Source organism: Dipodomys spectabilis, unplaced genomic scaffold (genome assembly GCF_019054845.1).
Source record: "Dipodomys spectabilis isolate Male_0828 unplaced genomic scaffold, ASM1905484v1 ptg000032l, whole genome shotgun sequence".
Classification (NCBI taxonomy): domain Eukaryota; kingdom Metazoa; phylum Chordata; class Mammalia; order Rodentia; family Heteromyidae; genus Dipodomys; species Dipodomys spectabilis.
The window spans coordinates 24,469,158-24,479,238 of NW_024870709.1; the positions used below are offsets into that span (position 1 = coordinate 24,469,158).

General features: G+C 39.7%; 1 protein-coding gene across 2 annotated transcripts in view; it reads left to right on the plus strand.

Moving 5' to 3' along the window:
* LOC122105586 (transmembrane protein 45A-like) overlaps positions 1-9,598 on the plus strand; it is a 64,052-nt gene extending 54,454 nt beyond the window's left edge. For both annotated transcript variants that reach the window (XM_042676885.1, XM_042676886.1), the window contains exons 5-6: positions 3,418-3,563; positions 9,115-9,598. In XM_042676885.1, coding sequence (XP_042532819.1) covers positions 3,418-3,563; positions 9,115-9,208 — 240 coding nt within the window. In that variant the 3' untranslated portion in view covers positions 9,209-9,598. The remainder of the gene's footprint in view (positions 1-3,417; positions 3,564-9,114) is intronic.
* Positions 9,599-10,081: the final 483 nt, after the last annotated feature.

Here is a 10,081-nt window from a genome sequence, read left to right on the forward strand (position 1 = left end):
TGCATGAGGCCGTGGGTTCAATTCCTCAGAACCATATAAGCAGAAAAAGCCAGAAGTAGCACTGTGACTCAAGTGGTAGCGCACTTGCCTTGAGCTGAAGAGCTGAGGGACAGTGCCCAGGCCCAGAGTTCAAGCCCCACAACCAACCAAAAAGAAAAGCTTGGGAGAATTGAAGATGACCGATAGAGGTTACTTTAGCGAATTTATTTTGGAAACTTCAAAAGGCACTTATGAATATGGCATGTACCGAATAGCCTGTGGGCCTCAGTATTAGCATTTTAAATTTACCTCATTAGTCAGATGAATTACCACATAAATGGAAATATCTCACGGGAATATTGAGAAAAATAGATGTCATTACTTGAAAATTCACTCTGCCCTGAGGAGAGGGTGGCTAATTCTAGAGGAAGAGGGCAAGGAAGCTTCCAGGGACAAGTGAAGTCGTTAGGATTTGAAGCATAGCTGAGTGTCACGAATGTATCCAGGCTTGAGGTTCATCAGGGCAAGTGATACTCTTCTGTTATTTTGGTCATACTTGCTATGTTAGTTTCTTAAGCCTGAAATAACAAATTCCCTCAAGCTGGAAACTTAACAGAAATTTATTCTTTCCCTGGAGACCAAATATAAAATACACAAAAGCACGGTATTTATGAGATTGAATCCTTTATTTATTTATTTATTTTTAAATTTTATTTTATTTTATTTGAGAACATACTGTACAGAGGCGTTACAATTACATGGGCAGGATAATGCATACATTTCTTACCAAGCATTGCAGCCTCCTCCTTTGTTTACCCTTCACCTCCCTTCCCAGTCTCCCCCCTCCCCCCCGCCCAATCTATTTATTTATTTTTTGATGGTAAGAAAACTTGGCAGAGCTTTAGTGAGTAAGTAAACAAGCGGACAGACAAAAAGCAGATAAGCAGACAAACAGAAGGGCAGTGGCATACTCTAACAGAGTGTGGGTGTTCTCAAAGGGAGATAGAGTCAGACACTGATGTTGATTCCTTCTTAAGAGCCCAGAAAAGAATCTGTGCCTTGATATCCTTCTGCTTTGCTTTGTGTTCCTGGTTTTTTATTTGTGTGTGTGTGTGTGTGTGTGTGTGTGTGAACTCAGGGTCTGTCACTTGCTAGACAAGCACCACTTGAGCCACATCCCCAATCCCTTGTTCCTGAATTGTCATCCTTCATTCTTAGGAGGCTGAGACATTGGATTGGATTAGAGTTTGTTGACAGGTACAGAGATGGTATTTTATTGGGGGCTAATACTGGAACCATCCAATAAGATGGTCACATCTGTTTGCCCTCTATTTGGGAACTAGAACATACCATTTTTCAAGCAAGGTTGGGTGGATTATGTTGATGACACTAGAGAAGCATTGGTGAGACCTAAAACGGAGAATCTGTGGGCAGGTCTGTGTTGGTAAGCTTTTCCCTGTCTAACAAAATATCATGCATAAACCAAAGCTGCCAATGCTTATTTGGGGGTAAGGAGGTGAGCGATTTCTGTCCGTGAGTACTTGGTCCTGTTGCGGTGGGCCTGTGGTGATGCAGAACCACACAGCAGAAGCATGCCAAGAAAACGATTTTCATGTTGGCCTAGAAGCAGAGACAGGAGGGGTCAAAGTCTTAATATTTTTCTCAAAGGTGTGTCTCCAGGTACCTCACTTCCTTCCCTCTGTTCTCGTCTCTTTAAAAAGTTTTGACAGCTTCCATAGCACTAGTAGCTGGGAACAACATTGAAGAACTATAAGGGTTGTGGAAAGGAAACTCCACGTGGTTCAGGCAGGGGAGAGTTATTAAAACCAAAGCACCAGCCTGCACCAGATGTAGGAGTGCAGAGGGAACTAATGACAGAGATTAAATAGGGGAAGGTATGGCTCCAGCGGTTATGGTGACCTCAGGGACTTCCCACTGACTGAAGGAGGAGAGACTGGAATGGATGAGGAAGTGACCTCAGAGCCTGTCTCTGGTCCCTTTCTTTCTCCCTCGTCCTCTTTCCAGCTTCCCTGGCAACCACAAAAGGAGCAGCCATCCCGTACCTCATATTCCTTTTATGATGTTCTGCTTTACGGCAGCCCCAGACACAATAGAGTCAAATGACCAGGGACTGATGCCTTTAAACCTGTGAGCCTGAATAGACATTTTAAGTTGTTTTTCTCAGTTAATTTCATCACAGTAATGGACAGTTGACTAATTTAGGATGGAGGATCAGTATCAGGTATTTTTAAAGTTTCCTGTCTCTATAAAGTACACAGCAAATGCATGTTGATTCCTGGGATAGAAAGAAGGACATTAGCAAATGCTGGGACTACATTTCCTCAATAAACAAGACAAACAGGGTCAGCCATAAATAGAAATGTTGGTCTACCTCTGTTCACTTGGTCAGACAGATCATCTTAGTGACAAAGTGATGGAGAATATATGTTTCAATCCATGTTTTCCTATTGGTCATCCGGGTCTAATATGGCCAGAAATTTCTATTCTTACTAAAAAGCTTAGACTGTAGACTTTGGAGTGATGTTCTCTAATTTTTTAAGTGTTGACAACTTCAAATTATATTTTTAAAAGTGTGCAGGTGAGTCAACATGTAACTATGAAGTAGGCGTGGGCTCGGAGACTGCCAGTTTCTAAACTGTATGTTGATGTTCAGTTTTTTCATTTGTTTTCTATTTTTGAGGTGAGGTCTCAATATATTTTCCAAGATGACCTTGAGGTTATAGGATCAAGTGATTTTCCTACCTCAGCCTCCTGAGTAACTGGGACCCTGATACACATCATCTTGTCTGCTGAAATCTGTGTTTTAAGAGGTTACTTTACTGTGTCTTTATGGGATCAAGTTTCATCTTAGTTCATTGTCTAAACCTTATCAGAATGACTGAGGTGACTCAAACTGACCTTCTCTCATAGTTTCCCACATGGAAAGAATCTGTGGGGAAAGACAGCATAGTTAGAAGAAAAAACAAAAAATTTAGAGCCAGAGAATCCTGTCTTAGTCATTCAGCTGTTTTGAATACTGAGGAAGAAATTACTGAAGGCTCTGAATTCCAGTCTTTACCACTGTGACCTGAGGGATAACAACATCTCCTTGAAGTTGTGAAGTTTAAGGATAACTGTGAAGTTTATATGTATCAGGGAGGGCAAATGGTATTTGGTGTACAACTAGAGAGAACCCATCCAAAAAAACTCAGAGTCAGATCCTGAGTTCAAGTCTCAGGATTAATAAGTATATATAATATATATTTAAAGTTTGGTAGATACTGTCTTTATTAATTTAACAGAGAGAAAAACCTATTGCGTTTCCTGAGAATATGAGATAATGGAGTCTTCATCATTACCAAACATTTTGAAATGTACCATGTTGGGGAATATGATTGGTTATTTTAATATACGCTTTTTGTTCATTTTAAATTACAGGTTGCTTTTGTTCTGTATCCCCCAAATGGAAGTTCTAAGTGGGATCTGAATGATCATAACAACCGTATGTTTCTCAGCATATGCCTTTGTTGGCATTATGCATTTACCTATATGATCATTGGAGTGAGTTGTGTTTTTGTTACCTGGTAAGTTAATGATTTTTTTTGGTTCAAAAAATTTCCATTCTATTGCATGTGTGTGTGTGTGTGTGTGTGTGTGTGTGTGTGTGTGTGTGTGTGTGTGGTCAGCTTAAAACTTAAAAGGAAATTTTATTCCTTAACTTCCTATAAGAAGGAGTAGCGCACATAGAGCTCCCCTATGACCCAGCAATCCCACTTTGGGGCATTTACCCAAATGATCACAAACAAGACCACACGAAAGCTACCAGCACAACTATGTTTATTGCAGCACTATTTACCATAGCTAAGATATGGAACCAATCCAGATGCCCCTCAGTAGATGAATGGATCAAGAAAATATGGTATATATACACAATGGAATTCTATGCCTCCATCAGAAAGAATGACATTGCTCCATTTGTTAGGAAATGGAAAGACTTGGAAAAAATTATATTAAGTGAAGTAAGCCAGGCCCAAAGAAACATAGGTCCCATGGTTTCCCTTATTTGCAATAACTAGTATATGTTGGAGTCAAGCAGAAAAAGTCAGATAAGTTGATGTTAGGGAAATGAATCCTAAGATATGTATTCAAATGTTTTTTTCTTTCGTGCAATTGTTTCTAACTTATTTATAAGATTATTTCTTTGTTGCTTTGTATGTCCCTCCCCCACAGCATAACCCCTGCTTTCACTGTATTTGATGTTGGTATAATTTGTGGAGGGGAAGGGAAAAACAAATGGTTTAACTAGGGATACAGGTGGACCCATTGCAACAATGAGATATATAAGTCCTTATGTCGAAAACAAACTTTACAACTTTGGGGGGGGGGAGGGTTAGGTGGAGGGACAGGGGGGAGGATGGGATGGGAAGGGGAAACAAAGGAGGAGGCTACAATGCTTGATAAGAAATGTACTCATTATCTTGCTCATGTAATTGTAACCCCTCTGTACAGTATTTTCAAATAAATAAAAAAAGGAGTAACGTAGCAAAAAACCTGCCTGCAGACACAGAAATTGCCAGTACAAAGAATATGTGATGGTTTAGAGTCAGAGTAGCTCAACAGTGTCTCTGGTGTGTCTCTGGCCCACGCATCATCTTGTAATACACTATCTTGTGCCTCTATATCTTCACACAAACTCATGTTTCAACCTTATCACTTCTTCATCTGGGAGCCAGCTTTTGATCAATCCATTGCATTTTAGTGCCTGGTTAATTTGACATTGGCTCTAATAATTCCAGTTGAATGGCATATTTTTAAGAATCATGTTACAACATTCCATGAACATGTGAGGAACAATATAACAGATTGATGACAATATGCATTCCTAGCTTTGCTGTTTATTATTTCTATGACTTCAACCCAATTACTTAAATACAATGTCTCAGTTTCGCTGTTCATTCATTGAAAATGGGGATGATAATTGGACCAAAATGAGATCAGATACTTAAAACCTGCTTAAGATATAATAAGAGCACAAGAAAAATGTTACTGTTGTGTTGTTTTTGTTATCCTCCTCCTCTTCCTTCTCTGCCCCTTTGGTCATATAGTTATGTCATATATTTATGACTAAATTAGAGAGCTAGATCATTAAACTGTAGTGCTACAAATGTAGAAGAAAGGAGAAAGAAGCACTGGAATAGCCCAGGGTAGGGTCCCTATAATCTAAAGTGATGCCAGATCTTGAAAGATGAGGAGGAATAAAAAAAAACGGTGATTGTGGTTCTTTAGGAAATTAGTGCCAAACAGCAATGAACTTGGCTTATCCTAATTTCTGGGCATGAATGCTCCAGCACCACAACAGCAGCTCTGATTGAAATGTCTATACCTGCTATAGCCCATGTTCAACAGAGTAGTCACTGGTAACTGAGTATCACATTACTTTTAGTTTATTTGGATATTAATCTATATAGTAGCTATTGTAATTGGCACTATTTATCTAGATTCCTAATATGCTGCAGGTGTTCCTAGGTCTTATAGGCATTCTTCTGGAAGAAGCTTTCCACTGTGTAAACACGGACCCTACATTGTACCTCCTGTTTTGTGCTTATCTACACCTTAATGTGGAAGCAACTCTGCAAATGGGGCTCTGAACAACAAGAACTGTTCCCTTATCTTCTTCCCAGATGTCTCTGTTAGGCTTGGGGTGAGCCCACTTTGATATACAATTGTTTCCTTCCAGGGTTATATCCTGGTGAGTGCTGAGAAATTCTACCTTCTAATTGCCTGATTTCTACTAGTCCTATTGCATTCTTGGAAAGCATGTGTATGAGTTCCTTAAGACTGGCTATGCCCCTGAGTGAAACTTGACTTCTTCCACTGTTGTTCCAGGCTGAAATCTGGGCCTCATCTCCTTAGGGGCTGGACAGTCTCCAGGAACAGTGCCAGAATTCAAAGACATGCTCTACCTTGTGGCAGCTTCCCTCGAGAGCCAAAAGAAGACTACTGTCTCTTCCTATTTCAAAACCCTTCAGATGCCTAATGAGCCTCTTGCCCACTTAGAGTTCTCTAGAATCCAGAGATGCCTTATTTTTCAACTTCTTTGTAAGCCCTACAACCTGTCATTTTTATCTCTTTGACCAGGAAGTTTCTTTTACCTGCCACATTGACATTAAATACCCATCTCCTCTTTGAAAATGTCTGTAGTTTCTTAGAGGTTTTTTTTTTTTTTTTTTGCTAAATTTTGAGGGTGTTTTGTTCTCTACCAATCATTTGGAAAACTGTGATTAACAGTTGCAACTAACACATGTGTGAGTTTTATGTGATAGCTAGATTCTGTTCCCTTGTTAAAAAATACCATTCTTATGCCCCCACATCTTCTGGCACACCAATATCATAGGTGCTCAATAAATACTTTGCTATGCTTCAAGAAGTCTATGTTTTAAGGCTCCTGAAATATAGGCCATATTTGTTTGAGAATCATATTTTGTATGCCTTTTGCTCTGGAACCGTTAGAGTGAAGAGTTCTGTTTTTCTGACCAGTTTATGCTATAAATGTAGGTAATGTCTTAAAGTATCATCAAAATATTCCTTTGTAGTATGATTACACACAGCTCAGCTCACTAAGTCAGTCTTCAATTTCAAACAAAGGAGTCTTGGAATCTGCTGGTCAGGGTTGGACCATAGAGTGGTTTTTTTTTCACCACTCAAATGATCAAATTTGACAAATTACCAGAACATTGTATCAAAACTTGTTTGACATAGCACAAAAATCACCAAGCAAACACAACTAGGTTATGAAGCTACTGCTCCCCATATCCCTGAAAGGGGAGGTTGACTTCTGTAATAAGGGTTCAAATATTTCTTAAGCCTAGTCAATGCCCTCTCTCTTAATGATAACAATTCATAAGTGAGTCCTAGTCATTAAAAATTTCATGACATATTACTGTCCCACATCTCAACTCATGTGTTGCAAGGACCATCTCAGTAGTCCCTTCCTATGGTTAGGGGATAGTACACAATCCAGATGGGTTTTTAAGCAGTGATTCATTTGGGCCACTAAAAAGAGCACAATAGAGAAGTTCAAATTCTAGGCTTCTGGCAATTTCCTAAAGGGGGCTCATCATGCCAGTTCCTCTCTTCTTCAGATAGATGAAGAGAACACATTAGAGTAAAAGCACAGATATACTTTGAATTTGAACTCTTCTAGTAACTAGCAATTATTTGCACTTTTAAAAAATTAACAGCCCTTGATCTGTGCCAGGGACCCATTATTGCATGTATAAAACCAAGAAAATCCAGTGGCAGATAGAACTGGTAAAAGTGTCTGAATATGCCTCAGCGGGGTGGCAGCAGATACAACACAGAAAGAAGGAATAGGGAGCCAATAAGATCTGTGTTAACAATTAATTTGCAATAAGCACCTGTGATTCATTTGATTTTCCCCCAAGTCTGCAGGAATGCAATCAATGAATTTCATTGCACATGTACTGAAGTTGTGTTATGTGGAGGAAAAAAATGGGACAATCATTTTAAGACATGGCATAAATACTACCAGGCTGTGACTTGTCTCAGGGTATGAGCCGTTCATAAAGACAGTTATCTTGGAAGGCTGAGGATATTGGGAGTAGCATAAATCATAAAACAAACCACCCAACAAACTAATCTAGGCAAATGGTTTTGAGGAGCTTTTCTCAGCGGTGAGTCAACAGGTGTTAATGATGCTACTCAGTTACAGCTGGTCATTTGGACAAGTTAATGCTGAGTTTTCAATGCATGAGGATTAATTAGCTTCTGTGACTGAGTGATGTGAAAGCCTGGCAGACTCATTTTGTCAAGTGTGTGCATACCTCTGCTGTGTTTTGGCCCAGTCTCTGGCTTGGTTAGGGCAGCAAGCAAGCTGAAATCCTTATTCTAATGGAGCTATTATAGATCTACAGTGTAAGTAAAAGCATGCTATATTGATTGATCGTGGCAGGCTAGAACTTTGCCAGAAGAAGGCAATCAGAAAGTAAAGATCAAGACACAGGTAGGCTGGAGAAATGTCTCATAAAGTCACAGTGATTTTTTTTTATTTTTTTTAAATTTTTTTGGGGGGGTCTGGTCACGGGGCCTGACCTCTGGGCCTGGGTGCTGTCCTTCAGCTCAAGGTTAGCACTCTACCACTTGAGCCACAGCGCCACTTCCAGCTTTTTTCTTTTTGCTTATGTGGTGCTGAGGAATCGAACCCAGGGTCTCAGGCATGCGAGGCAAGCGCTCTACCACTGAGCCACCTTCCCAGCCCACAGTGATTTTTTTTTTGATGGGTTGGTTTGTCAGACTTGTTTCCATATTCCCATATATTTCTGAAAGTTTATATTTTGTTGTTGTGATCACAGTACAATGTCCTCATGATGACCAAGGAGAAAAGCTGTGCACTGTTCTTACTAATATTTTTTTCCCCATACATGAGAAGTGGGCAATTTGCTGAGCCATTCATCATTAAGAAACTTCAGATCTTCCAGAATCAAAAAAATGTCCTCATTACACACCCAAAACCTTCATCTGAGTTTCTCTTAGACTGTGAAAACAGTCACAGGTTTCTTCTCTGAATTTTTAATTCAATGTGGACAGGGCCACCACATACAGTTGAACAGCCTGTGTACTGCATGAGAGAGTCTCTCTGAAGAGGCAAATAAGGGGCTAAGATCTACCCCAGGTAGGACACAGGGGTCTGGCTGGGTAGCCAGCCCTAGGAAGGGATGGCTTCATGCACTGCCTTTATAGGAAAAGATGGGGAAGGTCGTTTGCAAATCACAGGTAGGTGTGGTTTTGGCGGAGAAGCTCCATTGTTACCCAGTTTTATCTGGGCTTGCCACAGCCCATAGAAATGACAGAAGTTTTCTTCTGAAGCCACATTAATCATGTGATTCATTTGAAAGCCACCCATGATCTGTTTTCTTAAACTTTGCTTTAGTCTAGAAAATTTTCTGGTTATCCTCAAGGTCAAATAGAAATGATTTTCCTGTTTGCATCGCTTCCCTCATTTACTGAAATAATCTGGAACTGGTTGCATTATAGATATACATTGCTCTCTTTTTTTGTTTTTTGTTTTCCCCCCTTTAGATATATGTAACCAGAGATGTTTTTCTTTTTCCCAAGGTTAGTTAAATGGAGACTTAGGAGACTCTGCCCATCAGAAGTTGGGCTCCTGAAAAATACTGAGCGAGAGCAAGAATCAGAAGAAGAGGTGTGATTGTGATGGTCGTTCAGGAGTTCTAGTTCAACCTTATTTCCTTGCTCATGGTTTTATTGCTTGACCTTTTGCTTGGAGAGCAACTGGCTGAGGTTGATATGTACTGTTTGTATTTGCAATTTTGTTCAAGTATTTGAATTCAAATGTTTTCTTTTTACCTTTGAAAATACTTTGGGCAATAAGTTCATTTGGGACATCATTGTATTCAGAAGCAAGAATGACTGTTCGTAATTCACTCCGAATGTTTCCAAGGTGCTCAGAATATGAAACATAGTTGTTTGATTTGCCTTACAGAGCTATTGCTACTTTGTTATTCAGTGAACATGAAAATGTACTTGTTTATCTTTTTTGCCATAGCAGAAAATAAAAGAATGCATACACCTTGGTGGTTGAAAACTCAGATTCTTGTTTTTGTTCTTAAATGTCACTTTAACCATTATATAATGCAGAAGAACCTGCCTGACATAGAAATGCTTTTATGAGATAACTGTCTCTGAGTATCTACTTCTCCAGTAGAAAAGTGAACCTGAAGTAGTCTGAAGTGTGTGGTTTTTTTTCTGAGAGGATGAAGGGGCTGACTCTCAAGATGTGTGACTGCAGGGCCACCAGAGTGATGATGTGATTTCAAAGAGCAGAAGTCATTACCACATAGTATGACCGCCCGCCATCCCTTCTATTAAAGGAGATGAGCTGCAGTTACTTAAAGCCAGCATTACTGGAATCTATGCCTGATCAAGGAATCCAAGAATAAAGTAGCATGGATCAGATTAAGGCTGGGATTTTGGCAACTGTGAAGTGTACCCCACAGTTCATACCACTCATTTTGCACTCTGTAATCTCTGCACATAGAGAACACAAGGATACTAGATAACT